The 16,924-nt window shown below is 38.4% G+C and overlaps 1 protein-coding gene across 1 annotated transcript in view; it reads right to left on the minus strand.

The window, feature by feature from the left end:
- Window positions 1-4,290: 4,290 nt before the first annotated feature.
- The window catches only part of SLC6A11 (solute carrier family 6 member 11), a 98,855-nt gene continuing 86,221 nt past the window's right edge, over window positions 4,291-16,924 (minus strand). Inside the window, exons 8-14 of the mRNA XM_062585310.1 lie at window positions 15,650-15,774; window positions 13,943-14,055; window positions 12,681-12,818; window positions 8,133-8,235; window positions 6,938-7,038; window positions 5,392-5,562; window positions 4,291-4,443 (exon numbers count right to left, since the gene is read on the minus strand). Of these exons, the coding sequence (XP_062441294.1) occupies window positions 4,291-4,443; window positions 5,392-5,562; window positions 6,938-7,038; window positions 8,133-8,235; window positions 12,681-12,818; window positions 13,943-14,055; window positions 15,650-15,774 (904 nt within the window). The remainder of the gene's footprint in view (window positions 4,444-5,391; window positions 5,563-6,937; window positions 7,039-8,132; window positions 8,236-12,680; window positions 12,819-13,942; window positions 14,056-15,649; window positions 15,775-16,924) is intronic.

Raw genomic sequence — 16,924 nt, forward strand, 5'->3', positions numbered from 1 at the left:
CCTCTGAATGGGGAATCGTCATCTTAAAACAAATTTCCCAGTGTGTTCAGATTTACTCAATATTTAGTTGCAAGATGGGGCTGAGAACCTAACTTCTTGCCATGCCGCCTGGCTGGATCCCAGGGCTGCCAGGGGCTGCAGTTCCAAGGACATCAACCCTCGGAAAAGGGTTGGAAGGCTCTGTCAAAATCCATAGCGCATTTTCCTTATTACGACTATGCTTCATTAATCAAGAGGAGAAACAGTCTTCAAAAAAAAAAGAGCTTCATTTCCTGTGTGTCAGGCTACGTATAATAGGGTGCCTCAGGGTAGAGTATCAGAATTTGTCATCGGTATGGCACATCCTACTAAAACAAGCATTTTTCCCTGCACAAAGGCCAGTGACATAAGAAAGAAGAGTATAAAAGCACAGAATCATAGTACCGAGGATGATCAAAGGGACGGAGCACTGGCCTGTGACTGAGGCGGTGGATACAAGGTTATTTTAATCCAGGATAAAGTATGCAGCAGCTGGAGATGTAATTCTGTCTTCCTGCAATGCCTCCCTTCAGCAAGGGCATTTGTATGGCCAGGTTGTAGACTGGGATTACTGGAAACCAACCACATGTTTTTGTCGGGCTGGGTTTCAGCCAGACCAGTTCCTGAGCTGGCTGGCTGCAGAGCTCTACTAATGCTTGTGGCAACACAAACCAGGCCCAGAAGAGGGGAAGGAGGGGAGGGGCAGAAGAAGGTCTCCCCTTTCCCATGGCAACATGGATTTATGTTAGGAACCAGCAACCATTCTGCCCTAAGCTCAGGAGTCTTTACGTTGTTTCGGCCACAGATGTACTGGACGTCCTCAAACAAGTTGCTTAATCTCTTCTTGTTTCTCAATGCCCCATTTATAAAGTGAGGGACATGCATCTGCCCTAAGAGGGAAGCTGTGATGATTAGGTGAGGCCATGTAAAATACACTGACAAACTAAAATACACGGAACAAGTTTTGCCCATTTCCTTTAATTTTTAAAAATGAGTAAGCAGACAAAATCTTGTGCCCTTAAAAACTAAACAGAATCTTTCTTTGTGCAAAATGTTACATAAACCTTAGTGGTTGTTCATCTTTATTGTTTTACTTTTTAATAGTGCTGGAGATACTTCAGAAAAGGGCAATATTGTTTCTACAGTGTAAAAAAAAAATCATGATATAATTGTTTTTCACATTTTCTCCTTCACATTGTTTCAAAAAAAAAAAAAAAACTATTAGGAAATTTGCCCTCCCACCACATCCCTCCCCACACACACACACACACACACAAATATTTTTAAAAAATCAGTAAAGTGTTAAAGGCATATATTAAATGCACACATTTACAAGCACAGCACATCAGTGATGTGTTACAATGCTTTAGACCATGCCAAAGTTATGTATGTGTATAAAGCTACTGGTGAAATGGTTCATAGCAGCAGAATAGGAAGCATGTTCCATACAAAGTACATCGTTCCTGTGGAGATACCTGGATGAGTACAGCAGTCCAAAGCACATTGACAAGCTAAAATGCACAACTCCTTTTTTTTTTTTTCTTTTTTTTTTTTTTAATGCTACAGCAATGAGTGTCAGGATTGTCAGGGCAATCTTGACTTGTCTGGTATTTTCATTTTGTTTCTAATGGGTGGCTCGTTGGGGTGGTATGGGTTGCACCTACTGGCACATTTTACTATGAACATTCACGAGGACATTCCTGAAGATAACTTCATTGTAATGAAGGCTAGGGTGAAGCGTAACCTAATAGTAGATCTACATTTGCGCACCCTTCATTGACTAGAAAATGTGTAGAGGGAGGAGGAGGAAAGAGACTCCATCCCAAGGTCCACACGAGATCTGTAGGCTTTGGGGCCGTGGTTCTGCAACTTTGCTGGGCCGAGAGAAAGACTGAAAAGGGGCACTGGATTGGAAATACTTATGACTCACGGGAAATTCCAAAAACGTTGATTTCTGAATTTTGGAGAGGGCCTTTTATCAATGTCAGTATGTAGACTGCAGCTGCTTCATTGTATTTTCTGTAGGTATGTTAACTCAATCTGCAGTCCCAATTCTGGCAATATTTCTTTTCCAAATGCATGGTGTTCCAGTGTGACTGTGATTTTCAGCAGTAACCTCCAGTTCTGGATGCCAAGCTGGAGACCTCTTTGGAGGGACCCAGCACTGACCAGAAAGTGACTCTGCCCCCTGTAAAGCCAGGCTTTATATTTACATTTTCAAAATGTCCTTTTCTAAGTACATAATGATCGAGACATTCAAAATCAAGCTGCACTTAAAACATTTGAAACAGAGGTGTGGTAGAGAAGTTTTCTCTCTCAGACTTCCACTCTACCACACCAAAAATAAAAGATCAGGTAAAATGAAATAATTAGATTGAAGAATCTGTCTTGAGACCAAGTGATTCTACCGAAGATGCTTTCATAGGAGGTAATTCTGATACCATAAAATCACAATGAAATGCTCGCTACATAAACAGTTCTGTGTGATACTAAGATACACTTTGTGACTTCTGGTGAGCTTTACTCCTCCGGCCGGAGGGCCAGCAGGGTATGTACCACTTGTGTTTCTCCTAACTCCAGATGCTGAGATCTGAGCTCAGGTGATGCGGAATTCATCCTTGCAGGTAGGGGAGGATGTTACGATACTGCTTCTGAGCTCTCTTATGCTGCTGTTTCTGTCTCATCAAACAATGTGTAATACAGTACATTGCTCCTCCACAGGTTTCTCACACAACTATTACATAAAAAACATACCATTACAGTTTGAGGAGGGGATGGGAAGTGGAGGACAAAAAAATACTGATTGCTCAGAACAGATAACACAGTACTTGCAGTATTTACAAAAGAAAAGACAACAAGTAATAGGCTAGAGATTTTGATCCTGGAACCAGCATTTGGATACCTCATGGTTCTGACCTTCCAACAGATTTAAATTCTGTTTGAAATCAGAGTCAGTTTATACAACTAATGGAATGAACAATGTTGATATCAAAAACCAATACTGCTCCCTTTGTAGAAACAGTAAAGTCATAACATCTGTCTCAATTCCTTCATCTGCACAATACATAGTTTACTTCCTGGAAATCTGGTAGAGCCTAAGGAGCTACTCCTCCGGTCTTCCACCAAATAAACTCCTGTTCTGACTTCAGTGCAAGTCTGTTTACCATTCAAGGTAGACGAATTAGTGCCTCATCTGAGCATTTCTAGAAAGTACCTTGGGGATGAAAAAAGCCACATCATTAATGCTACATATTGTCATTACAAGATCCTTGATTGCTTTTGAAGGGAATAAAATAAGTAGATAGACTGGCAACAGGCAGAGGAAGAGATAGACAGGCGAGGGTATTTGCAGAGCTCTGTATCTGTTCTTCTCTTCCTCAAAACATCTCCACATCCATAAAGTAACCTCAGTCTCCTCCTGTTGTATAACCGTAGACAAACGGATTTTACTTGAGGGGATGGGAAAAAACCAAAATGAAGCACTGGCCACCCAGAGATCAAAGAAAATTCTTCAGAGGTCTCTTGAAGCAGTATTAGAGACCATTAACTTAACAAGAACTGTAAAATTCATAGCTCTTAAAAAAAATTCTCTATCCCATCTCCAGAAAAACAGTGACTCAGAAGTGGGCCCATTCCACCACATTTTTAGACCTGCTGGAAGCAGATGGCGGGAAGGTGATAATACCAGCTGAGGTGATACTTTCTGTCAGCTTCACAGAACTTGCCCTGAAAAAAGAGCTTTGCTAGATGTAAAAGTCTTGCAGCTGCCCTAGCCCAGGTGAAAGGCTGAATCACTCACAGCCTGATGCAAAAGCCAGTGATATTTAGCAGCAGCTACACGTGATCCCCTCTCTCCCCTCCATGATTTCATCCAATATAAACAAAAGGACATTCTGGTCCCCTTTATATACATACATTAAAAGCTGAAATGGTCCAAAATGCTTACAGGTTAGAATGCATATATCTATATAACATCACACCTGCCAAAAATCTCAGTAGAAAAGTTTTACAACACATTATACAGGTCCCTCTAACTTCTAAAAAAACATTTACTGAAATCACCATATTACAAGAAGTCTTCACTAACATACCATACAATACTTTTTGTTTTACATAATCATTATTTGTATAGTTACTTAAAAAATCACTTTTAAACAAGTATACAATGTTCACTTCAAAATTAACTGGTTAATAAAATCTTGTGCAAAACAAGCCAGCCTCTATAATTAAGTGAATTTATTTATTTATTTATACAAAAAAAAAATAGTTCTTTCAGAAATGTGTCTCCTTTTCTGTAATGGCTGAAATGGTGCCATCTCCTTTCAGTTTGGCATCGCAGTCGTTTATTGCCGCAATGTAGGCTCCTCCTCCAAGTTTCCCTCTCATTTTCAGATCTGAGCTAGGTGTAATCAACTTCCTGAATTTCTAGAAAATTCGAGAAAGTGGAAATCATTATCTTTTTCTTGCTCACAGACAGACATTTCTTACACAGATTGACTGCAAAATTGTCTTCTCCTCCATTCCGTCTGTCCCATTTCCCTGTTATTTCCATCAATAAAACTGCAGGCCACACTGTTTGTTTCACATCACACCAGACCAAAGGCTAGAGAATGAAGAGGAAGACAAAGTCAAAGTGTATTTTTTATACTGATTTAGAGTAACATCTACTTCCATGAAGTAACTCTGCACAATGCTCCAGTTAAGTCCTGGTATATCGGTGCCTTTTGTTTCTCATCATACAGTCAAAGTATATGCACTGAAGAAAAGAAATACACTGGAGTCTGCCAAGGCATGTTAAGCTACAATAAAGAATAAAATAAAAATATGTGTATGTTCAACTGAGAACTTTCTTTTCTCTAGAAATAACATCAGTATCAGTGTTGCCGCTTACAGCTCGGGGAGCAGCGATGTTGCAGAAAGTTGGCTGCCTGGGAAGCTCCCTACTGCCTAGAACAGAGAGTGAGATGTCTGCAGTGCTTCAGTCAACAAGGCAGTGCAAAACAAGGTTCTTCAAACAAGTGCTGTTTCCTTGTAGAGATGGATTAAGATTGAGGGGAACATTAAGGGAATACTGAATGTTGGGATTTGTAGAAAACTATTATGGACACTTCATTTTGCCTTTTTCCATCTACTTCTCTCTCAGATAACTGTAATCACGAAAATCGTATCCAGCTCATGGCAGAAAATCCACCAGTAACTGAAAGGCCTGCGCCCAGGTGTGATTCAAATACCACTGGAACAGGTATGTGGATCCTGCCTTAGAAGAGGAGCTTTGCTTTTTTTTGATTAAACTGTGCTTAATCTCCTGTAGGTGGATTCATACTGCCTTCCCACTTCTTTTTTCAGTATCCTGAATCTGAAAATGTATCTCACCTCTATAAAAGTGCCTTCTGCCTTCCAGAGCTTAATGCAGATCCACAAGGGGATACAGATCATGGAAGAGAGCGCCATCATCCACCCTATGCCATAGCCCCAGTCAGGGTACGTATATATATTATTATATTTCAAAGGCTTGTATTTCACCAGGAAAAAGATGAAGATTCCCTGAAATAAACAGAGAAATGCATTAGCAGTATTTGAAACAACACTGTCTATGTAATAGGAGAATGATTAATTAGCATAGGCCAGTCTCCCTAAAGATGGAAAGTAGTGGTAAGCTTTGAAGTCAGAGAAAAAAAACACAATATCCTCTTTTATGTCCAGCTGAAATAACATGTCACAATACAGTTCCTTCCACAGAAATGAACCATCTTTCAAGTTTAAATCCTATTTACCTCTCAATGACAATAGAACCTGCACTTTGATGGCAAACTGTACCTGGGTGGGAAGGATTTAAGTTTTGTTATGGAGTCAGCTGTGATGAGGTGACACAAGCTGGGTACTCTCCAACCTGTCACTATGAGAAAGGAAAGACAAAATTTTCAAAGCTGCCTTAATCCACTGTCTGTATCTGCAGTTCTGCATGCCAAATCTTTCATCCTAACAAAAGCTAAAATATATCTGTCTAAATTTGACAAGTGTCTAATTAAGCAGTTTGTATCATTTAAATTTATGTAGTATAGAAAAGGTTACAGCTTACTACACTTACTCAAAAGTGATGAAAACACTGTACAACAACAAGTGATATTAATTTCATTTCAGTGTTGGGGAAAGTAGAAGTCACAAATTTTTCCCAAGTTTTCAAACACATCAGTGGCAGAGCTCAAGGGTGCCTGGATCTCCAGGTGCCCCAGTATCTCTGCTTTTGTACCTTGCTATCATTTACACATTGGACAACTGGAAGTTTTAGTATCTAATCCTTGAGGACTTGTGGGTAAAATTTATGGGCTACAATTTACTTGTGCACTTCTTGTAATTTTGTCTCTGTAACACAGCCACACTGATTGCTGGAGCGTGCACTGCTCACTCTGTACTGCTACTAGTACTGCCAGCTTCTGGTAAGGCAAATTCAAATCTCTCCTTCTTGCATACGAGATGTGCCTTTGGCCTCTTCCGCTACTGCAGCTGGAAAAAACAACGTCCAGTCTCCTCTGAGAAACATCTAGTCGCCCAAAGAGAGAGCAGAAAATAGGAGGCTAGACTGCAAGGAAATCAACAGAAGTCTGGAGGAACTTGAGTTATGCTGTGTAGATACTAGTGGTGCTGGCAATACAGTGAAGAAGAGCCTCCATTGTATTGACAAATGTTCATTTAAGTCCCCAAATTTATTTTTTCCCATTACTGTATATACTAGGATTTCTCATAGTTCACAGAACACATACATTCCACAAAGTTTTAAAGATCCTACAAAGGTTTTGAATTAAAACATACGCTACAAATAAATAGGCTTTTTTCTCAACTGTTGTTGTGAACTTCTAAAAATCTGTGCAGAAAACCTTATGTATGTCTAAGACAAGTTACTCAGATATTCTATACTTACTGCACAAATACCTGGAGTTAAGACCATCCAGCACCATTTAATCAATGACAGCGGTTTGTACCCAATCATATCTTCAATGTTATCATAAAAGCGACTGCTACCTGTACCACAAAAAAAAAAAAAAAAAAAAAAAAAAAAAAAAGCAGATGTAGAATGTGTGTGCAAGAGGTTATACAGGTTAGTATTTAAAATGGTAAGAGAAAAATGAAGCTCTGACAGAGCTGCAAACACTGAAGCTATCATCCCTTTCCCTCACACAACTGCTCATACCTGCAGCAGAGACTGCTGCTCTTGCAGCAGGGATGTCTTCTTCATTTGTAAACTGGTTCTTGATTCACTGAACCTTGTGCATTAGGGGAAGATAGTTCAGGATTGGTTTATCAGTAGAATGTGTGTGGGAACAGTTTCAGCCATTGGTTATTAATCTGAGCCCAGGTTAGACAAGTGCAGGACCACGGAACCCAGAGACGGGTAACATATTTCGTGTGTTTCCTAATACTGGGAGACTGAGGCCAGAGAACGTCATACTGGAAGTTGTGGCTATATCCATATCCACCCAATATGAATGAAAAGAGAGTAGGAACAGGTAAGCTGTCAAACAGAAATGCCTCCTGGTCAGTAACGGTCTGAGCAGGCCCAGGTAAAGAGCAAAGGTGCTTCAAGCTCACGGGTGAATCCCTAGCTAGCTGGGGACACGTGCGTTTTACAAAGCAAAATTTTCATTCTTTTCGATGGAAACAGGTGCTTGTATATGTACTGTGAACATACCCAGCAGTGCAGCGTTTTTCTTCTGACTGGTGGAACAGCAGAGCTGGGACCACTAGTATATCCTATTTTTTTTTTTATTAATGAGGTATTAATTCCAAATCTCCTGGATTTACTTGTGAGTATCAGGACTGGAAGGGAACCAGCCCTACACAGACACTTACAGGAGAAGGTAATCCTGCCATGCTGAGGCAGCTAGCTGTCTAAGGACTACCCTGATGCAGAAGGGTGGGGGTCGGTCCTGGGAGGAGTCAAAAAAGAACCAATTCTATTGTTCTTGTTCAGTGGAGTGGGAAAATGGCCTTCCTGGCCTTTAGTAGGGTTTGCAAGGGAGGAAAGCACAGTGGGTCCATTCAACGAGGATGCAATTTGCTTTTGCACAAATAGAAAACTCACGTAAAAACTCGAAACTACATTTTCAGCAACTCACCATAAACCCAGCCTATGCAGACACATTCAAATATGGCAACAAAGAGAAGGCACATGCCACTAGCTGCATAAGAGTCAAATAACTGAAAGACGTACATCCCGCCCTGAAAGACAAGAACAGAAAAAAGAAGAAAAAAAAGTGTTTGAACTGGTGGCAGTATTTCACAGAAATATAGATTTAATAAAACAGTCGATCTACTAGTTCTCTGACAACCTTCCCACCAGAATCAGTTCCTTCTGGAACAAAGGATTCTCATTTTTCAGTGATTTCTTCCTGTGAAGGATCTTTTTTTCCATACTACCTAAGATTATCCTCTGCGCCAGTTGACTCCAGCTGAACCTGAAATGATGGGGCCCTACATTTGATTTGTTTGCAAAATGCTCTCCCATTTCTGTATGTTTTTCAACTTTGTTACCTCATCAGGCAAGTGCTTCTGATCCACACATGAATACGCAGAGTTTTTTTCATGTCTGTTCCATTAATATGTAAAAGTATTAGTTACACTATAGCACACTGTACTACTATCAATGATCCTGTGATTTTCTGCATCTAGTGACCCCACAGGTCAAACCAGTATGATAAAAGGTAAATATGCTAAACCCATACATAATTTTACTTCCTCACTTACTTACTGTTTGATTACAACTCAATTATTAATTCAATTGCCACATCTACCAAAGACGTAATTCTTTTCTTCTTCTTCTGTAATTTTTCTCTTACTTACAACAGTCTGAACTGTTCTGAAAACTGGCTGGCTTTTCCTAGATCCTCTGCCTCTAGGCAAGATGAGAAGACAAACTATAACAGTCTGATTAATAACATTTTGGAAAACCTTACTAATAGCATTATACTAATATTACACCAATCTCCATGCAAGATACTTGATCTCTTATCACATATGCATTTATTATTCAAATAAGGAGAAGATTCACAGAAGATGATCATTTCAATAAATACGAACCCTAAGACTTCCCTCTTTGCAGGATGCTATGTAAAGGACACAGGGACTTGAGAACCTCTCTCCAATTGAAATGTAGTATTATTTCAGTAATACATATAATCCATTACATCTGAGATAGTTTTCTGCAAATGGAAGAAAGCCTTAAACTGTAAAGAAAACTGATCCAAAAAGCCAGCCCCTACGATTTCCTTTTTATTTCTCTACATTAACTGAGTGAAAATAAATTAAGATGGACTCTGGAAACTCAAAATCTTTTCTAAATCTTGTTCCACATAAGAATGTTCTAAAGTAGTTGTATACAGAACTGCATCAGTGCCCAGGCAGCCATGGGCTATGCTGAGGGTTGGACTAGATGATCTCCAGAGGTCCCCTCCAACCTTACCATTCTATGATTCGATGTGACATAACGTCTGCTGTAAAATTATGAAATGACAGTATGTTTGAATGAGAAAGTTTTTCTAGAAGGAAGATGTTTTATGAATAAAAAAAAAGCCTGACAAAATTCCAAGAATATATATTTAGAAATTTAAGAGAAGATTAAGGCAGACCTGGGTATCTGGGCAGGTATTTACGCTTGGAAATCTAACTCACACGTAAGGCCTTGATATGTTACAGAAGTACCACAAAATGGGGCACTAATGTCATCTCGGCATGGGATCACAGCTCTTTAGATTGCCGAGCTGATGATGTGAATAAGCCACTTTGCTCATTAACAACTTATGATTCTGCAGCAAACCTAAGAAAGATGTCGTTTCCCTTGGATTTGATTGCCATTCAAACAAACAGTTACAGCAAAAGAATTGTGGCATGGCAGCCTTCCCAGGCCAGAATGCAAATGGTAAAATCAAAGATTTTGAATTAAAAGAGATTCTTTTTGCTCCTAATGCAGACACTTCGTTGATTACTAGGTATATTACTTTTAGTTTGTGGTGCTGCCTCTGCCAGTTGACTACTTCCCAGAGTCTCGCAAGCAATAATCTTTGCTACAAAGAATTCACTGTGAGATGCAGCAAATCTCTGAGAGAAATGGCAGCTTAGAGATCAACCAATTAACATGATACAAGATAAGGAAAGTACTTCTGCAAAATTCCTGCAAAAACACTCCTGTCGTCTGGGAGAATTTGCTTCCTTTTATTTTTTTCATGCTTATATTCCTTTCAGCTTGTACATCTGGATAATATATCTCTCACTGCACTGTTTAACACCTGCACTGGGGGAGGAATTATTCCAAAGTTTCCCCATTTTACATAGCAAAGTAATCTATCTTATTAAGAGTAAGAACGGCTGTAGCTAAATTTGTCTGTGTAAGGCTGCTATATTCCAATCCCAGCTTATAAAACACACACCTGGAAGAAATTCTTAATCAACTAGCGTCAACAACTCTGTTCTGAAAGGGAATTGTGACACATAATACCTTCCATTAACTCACTGACTCAGTTCCAACTATTGCTCTTGGAAAAAATTCTAGAAATTCCTTCTCGATTTTCAGCCTGTAGTTATTCATGTCCAGCTTATATCCGCTGGATGGGGTATGACAGAGAAGGAGCCTTTCTTTTTGCAAAAATACCCCAAGTTACCTTGATGAAGTGCTTATAAAAAGCAATCATACGCCTTTGCTAGTATTTTCATCATTTTGCTAGTTTCTGGTAAAACAAGCCCTGTGCTCCTAAGATCATCCTCTTTGCACTTGTTTTGCATCTTACTCCAGTCTGTCAGAATCACTTCTGACATTGCACAGGGATTCTCACTGGTCCAGTCATGGGACTATTCCCATCTTTCAACTGAAAATAACTTCTCCTGAAACATCACATTGTGTCTACATCACATTGGTAGTGCATAGTTTCACATCTAAATACTTCTCTTTCCTAATTGTTTTCACTGCCTGTTAGGAATGTTTACTATGCCCATATGGATGGCCTTATACCTTGTGCAGTTACAGTCTAGCCATCCTCAGCACTCCACTCACACAATCCTCCCCTGCCAATATGCTTTCTTCTGTAACCCGGAAGCATCAGAATTAATGAAGCCTGAGTTAGACTTTTGTTTTATAGATCACTGTGAGCCCTTATACCTGATGCAGTCATTAGGCCACTTTTTTTTTTTTTTTTTTTTTTTTTTTTTTTGTGTGTGTGTGTGTGTGTGAATTTACTGACTTTTAACAAAACAAGTATGTTTAATGAACATATTTCATTCTACCAGTTAGGACACTTCTAGGACTTCTGTATCTGGCTGCCAACTTTCATGAAAAGTGTAAGAACTTTCCATCTTTATTTTTTTTTTAATGCTAAATTGATTGAAAGCTGCCAACAGGTTCAAAAACTAAGATGAAAGAATGCACATACACAGATACAGCTGCATGTAGCTTGTGATTACATATGCCTTGTTTCCATAGCAAGTCAATTACAAATACTAGATGAAATTGCTATTGTGATTGCTTTCTGCATAACTTCACTAGGAATCTCATTCCAGCCACTGCTTCTTTTAGCACTGTAAGTTATCATCTTCTCTATGTCCAATTACTTATACTAATCCTCTTCTTTTGAATATAGCTAATAATTTTTTCCACTAAAATCTATAAAATTCTTAACTGAAGTCTATAAAACTTCTACAGAACTGCATTTGCTTCCTACTGAATGTCCGATCGCCTATCAAGGAAAGATGTCTGATTAGTCTGACAATAACTGTCATGGAGAAAAATCCATGTTTCATTTTATCCTGGTCTCCATTTTCCTCCTCGTTTTTAGTTATTCTTTCCTTCAAAGGATATCCAAAGTCTTCTAATTAGCTGATTTATTCAAATTTGTTCAAAAAAACCCTGCATACTGAGGAAAGAATAACAGGCTTACAACTACCTGTTGCCTTTCTTTTTTAAGCAAAATTTGCTCATTTTCAGTAACAAAGCAATTAGAAAAGCACACAGTCTAAAGGCCCTGGATCTTAAGAAGGTGGTGGAAGTGACTCCAAATTAGTTGATGAAGCCCTGGCAGGCTGCTTCAATTGCAAACTCTGCCTGAGGCTGCTGCACAGCAGAGACACATAGTGGCCCTTAACAGTTAGTACAGCAAGGCTTCCTCAGATATACATTCCTTGGACATCTAATGCCACGGATTCTCAGAAATGCAACTCTTTCTTCACCTCTTCCCCTGATACAGGCAGGCTCTAATGGCCCAACAAGCAAAGTAAAAAAAAAAAAAAAAAAAAAAAAAAAAAAAAAAAGTATGTGTTTGCTGATTTCATTTTACTTATGTTCTTTACTGATCCAAAACATAGTTGTTTTCAGACTGGCGTGCTCAGAGTGAGTGAACAGAAACCATGATCAGCATAGCTGGTTAGATGGTGCAAAGAAGATGGAATTTCCTTGGCTATGTAGCTTTGATTAAAATATCTCTTAAGCTCATCTGAAAATCCAAGGATGTATTTCAAATGTAACACAATAGGTGAGAACAGTTGTTCAAATACTTTGTACTGATATACCTGACAGTGAAGTTTGTCTACGCCAAACATACGTCTATGGCTTGAATTTGTCATGATTAGAATAGACACCCATTTCCTTTTTTTCTACAGTAATACAACAAAGAACATCTTACCTCAGTTAACATTATTAGGCCAATGAAGTATGACACAATAGAAAGGCCGAGAATCAACAGTTCTCTTCTATAGCCCCTTCGGAAAATCTTTGGGTACATATCTACAACAGCCGTCACAAGGCTTTCGACACACACAAACTAGAACAAATTATAAGAAAGTACAAATAAAATATGTGTCTCATTTGCTCTCTGGATTTGGATTTGCTACAAATTACTTCAAATACACTTCTGTGATCACATCACAGAGATAGACTGAATGATCCCTGAGGATACTTTTTAAGGAGAAGCTCAAATTGGGAGGAACATCATTTCGGAATTAAAAAAAGCTCAGAACTATACATTTCCAGCCTACCATCAAATTCAAATAGTTGGATCAGCTAATAATATCTCAGAATGCCTTGTAGCAGATAGCTAACGTAACAGTTAATTCTTTCAAATGTGTCTTGAATGGGATTTAAATGATGAACAAACCTTTTCACAGAACTGCAGCAGAATTTCACTTTAAGCATCCTGCACTTCTGTCACTCAAAGGAATGATATGCAGTGTTCTGCACGGTAACAGTGTGTAATGAACTCTGGTTTCTTCGAGAAGCTGACTGAGTTCTCTGCATTTACAGAAGCTCAGCAAAGACAGTAGGTGTCCAGCCTTCGTACATGTAATGGGTAAGAGAAGGAATATTCTCACTAACTTTAAAGATCACTAGAAAATGGGAGACTTGAGCTTCTGAAGTTTTCCCCGGTAGACAATATAAGGACAGCTTCACTGAAACAGTCACAAGTAGAATTCAGGAACTGCTAATTTTCACACTTTTTTTTCAATGTATTAGATTAAGTTGCCTTCCATGAAAATATGGATATTTCTACTTGAAATATGAAGATACTTACATACTTACATAGGAACTTACATATATCTGATATTCAGTTTCAAAATTATTTGCAAATTGCTTTAAAAACAGGAAAGGGGGAAAAATGGTGTTTTCTGAATTGTGAATTTTAACTACTCATATTTAAGTTCATATTGATTTCCATGTTAATAATGCAAGCTATATTCAAGCTGAATCAGTGTTTGCTGTACATGATAAAGGACTCTCCAATATCACATAGCTAAGATTTAAAAGAAAGAATTTGAATGAATGTTTTTAGGCAAGGAATTCAGTTAGAGTTCATTTTTTTCATCAGGTTAAATACCATTAACATCAAGGATGTTCATATGTAAATGCTAGAGGATCTGACAAAATATTTAAATTGTGTTTGTTTCATACCTGACTATCTAACCCAAGGAATATGAGCATCATGAAGAACAGAGCTGCCCACAAAGGAGAAAGAGGCATCATGGTAACAGCTTTAGGGTAAGCAATGAATGCAAGTCCTGGTCCTGAAAAGGAAGAAAACAAAGGAAATAATTTATACTTGATTGTTCTTGTATTAAAGATGAGAAGAGCTGAATACAAGATTGAAAAACCTTGACAAACTGCACATTTCTGTAATAGTCTAAATATTTGGGGATAAGGCTAATCACTACCGAGTCTTGCTTGGCACATCAACTCTGCCTACATCCTCTCTTAATGTTTGAAGGTCAAGACTTCTGGTAAGGTATCACTGTGCCTTATGGTCTCCTGTTTCTTTGTGTGGATGTACAGCAAGACTCATATACTGAATAAAAAGTAATGTGTGGGTTCTATGACTGCCTTGTTAACATATTCTCAAATTTTCTTCTTACTACCCCCGAAACAGTAATGTATCTGTATTTTGTGCAAGAATCACAATCAGAATGCAGCTAATGGTAAGAGCTTCATAGCAAAAGCTGCATCTTGGAAGCCATACATGGTGCAAGCCAAAATGTTGGCTGGTTTGTTCAAAACCTGTGCTCTGCATTTTTCAGTTCTGCTTGCTGCTGGCACGTTTTTTATTAATTCATTGGCTGAGTATTTATAGAAATCTTTTTAATAGAACATTCTTGCAACAGCATTGATAACTTTTCAAATCCGCTAAAATACCATTTCTCTCAGCTCATGTTTTCCTGTCTTGGGTGCTTTAGGGAAAGAAAAGCCTTTTCCATGACAGTATCAGTGAAGCTCTACTTGCTTTGCAGGTTTCTTGTTAACCTTGACAAACTTCATGAGAGTCATTTCTCCTTCTCAACAGTTCAGCATTATACTGCTTTTCTTTCTGGGCAGCCCTCTTGTTCTTTCTGTGCTGTTGAGTTTTACAAGATACTTCAAGATGTTATATCCACAAAGGTATTAAAGAGTAGTTAACTTTCCTAAGGTGCCTAACTCCAAGTGATGGTAAGTTAGATGCTTAATTTCTTGTAGCCTTTGGCCTTTGTGCCATTCTGGCCTTTAAAAATGAGCTATTATACTTAACCCAACTGTATCAATGCATGTCCCTGGGAGAAAAACTTAATAGCATTAGGAGATGGCATTAGCAGTCTGACTGTTAACAATCTTTAGTTAGACAGTATAAATTGAACAAAATTTCAGTGGATTTTCAAAGATTTCTCCTGAAGAGCTGGTTTGTCATTACTTTAATAGCTAGTCTTTTTTTCAGAAGGAACGAATATTTGTTTGGATTTTGGTGTGTCTCATTTAAAGGAAACTGAATGCTCTTTCCATGAGGATATAACCCACCATGGGCATAACTGAGCAATGTATCTCTGCTAAATAAGCTGCTGGATGCCCAGTTAAAAGTAAGATGGTATTACAATAGACACTCAACTTTTTGAGTTTTGCTACTTTCCACAAGAATATTGTTATTCACCCATAAATGCATGACTATAAAATTAGTTAAGAACTCTTCTTATAGTAGTTACTCTGATGAGTCAGGTAACATACGTAAGAGGAATTTTCTAAAAGTGTTTGCAGAATAGTCTGAATGAATGTCAACTTATCTATAAGAGGTGGCACAGACTACATATTCTGACAACCACCTCTTTTTGTTAACTCAGAAAATTTGTTTTTGGAACTTACCTGATTCCGCGACTTCTGCAATGGGCACTCCTTGTTCATAAGCCATAAATCCAAGAACTGAAAAGATAGCAAAACCAGCAACAAAGCTTGTGCCACTGTTCAAGCAGCAGAGCATGATGCAGTCTCTGAAAATATAAATAAAACCACAGTTGATGTCCTGAGAGTTTCTTTCACATGCTGAACCACAAAGCTAACAGAATCCCAATCTACAGGAACAGACATTAAGCTCTGAATAAGCTCGCAAATAATCTTAGAGAGATCAGTCAGTCATCACTTGCAAGAAGACAGCTTCTTTCTTGTTTCTTGACTTGTCAAATTGGAAACCTGTTGCTCACTATTTTTCAATAGCATCTTTTAAAAACACAGTCAAACACAGGCAATAAATATAAGAATGATTTTAAGAAGTATTTTACTATGGTAGTTGTAATAATGTACTCCAGAGCATATAAACTCATTTATAAATTGCATAAAAACACTCATAAATTGCTGGAAAAAAATCTTATGGTCAGATTTTGGCTAACTCTATTTCAGTTACAATATAATGGCAATTTAATGCGTACAGAGTATGATCCTGGTTTGTTTTAGAAACAAACTTCTCATAGAAGCCATGGTAACAAAAACCATTGTCTCTTGAATTCTCCACGTAAATTTGTAAATTGTGAATTTGTAATCCAGCCTAATAGAAGTTATTTCTGAAAGAATGCTATTAACCACAGAATCACAGAATGGTTGAGGTTGGAAGGGAGCTCTGGAGATCATCTAGTCCAACCCCCCTGCTCAAGCAGGGTCACTTACAGCATGTTGCACAGGACTGTATCCAGGCAGATTTTGAGTATCTCCAGAGAAGGAGATTCCACAACCTCTCAGATCAACCTGTTCTAGTGCTCTTTCAATCCCTCAACTCCTCCTTGTTTCTCTCTTAAACAGACAGAAGTGTGTTACCTGTAGTTCAGTCTTTTTTCTGCTGTGGGAAAGGAAACTAAGAGGAGGGAGGACCTGGATTTATAGGTTGTGAAGCCAGTGAATTTGAAACACAAGTGCCCAGGAACCATTGAAAAGAGAATACAAAGTTTATCTAGTTTTCCTTTAATTTTTTATAAGCATCCTTGGTAGGAAGGCATCAGGGCCTGTCTGAAGTCTAAAGTGATTTCAAATGAAAGGAAACCTTCAAATTTTTATGAAAACTTCACATTATTTCAAATGAATGTCTTGCCTCTCATCTGAATAATTCAGGACATACACTCCTGATGCTCTCTGTGCCTGGCTGCCTGGATA

This window comes from Rhea pennata, chromosome 12, assembly GCF_028389875.1.
Source record: "Rhea pennata isolate bPtePen1 chromosome 12, bPtePen1.pri, whole genome shotgun sequence".
Lineage (NCBI taxonomy): Eukaryota > Metazoa > Chordata > Aves > Rheiformes > Rheidae > Rhea > Rhea pennata.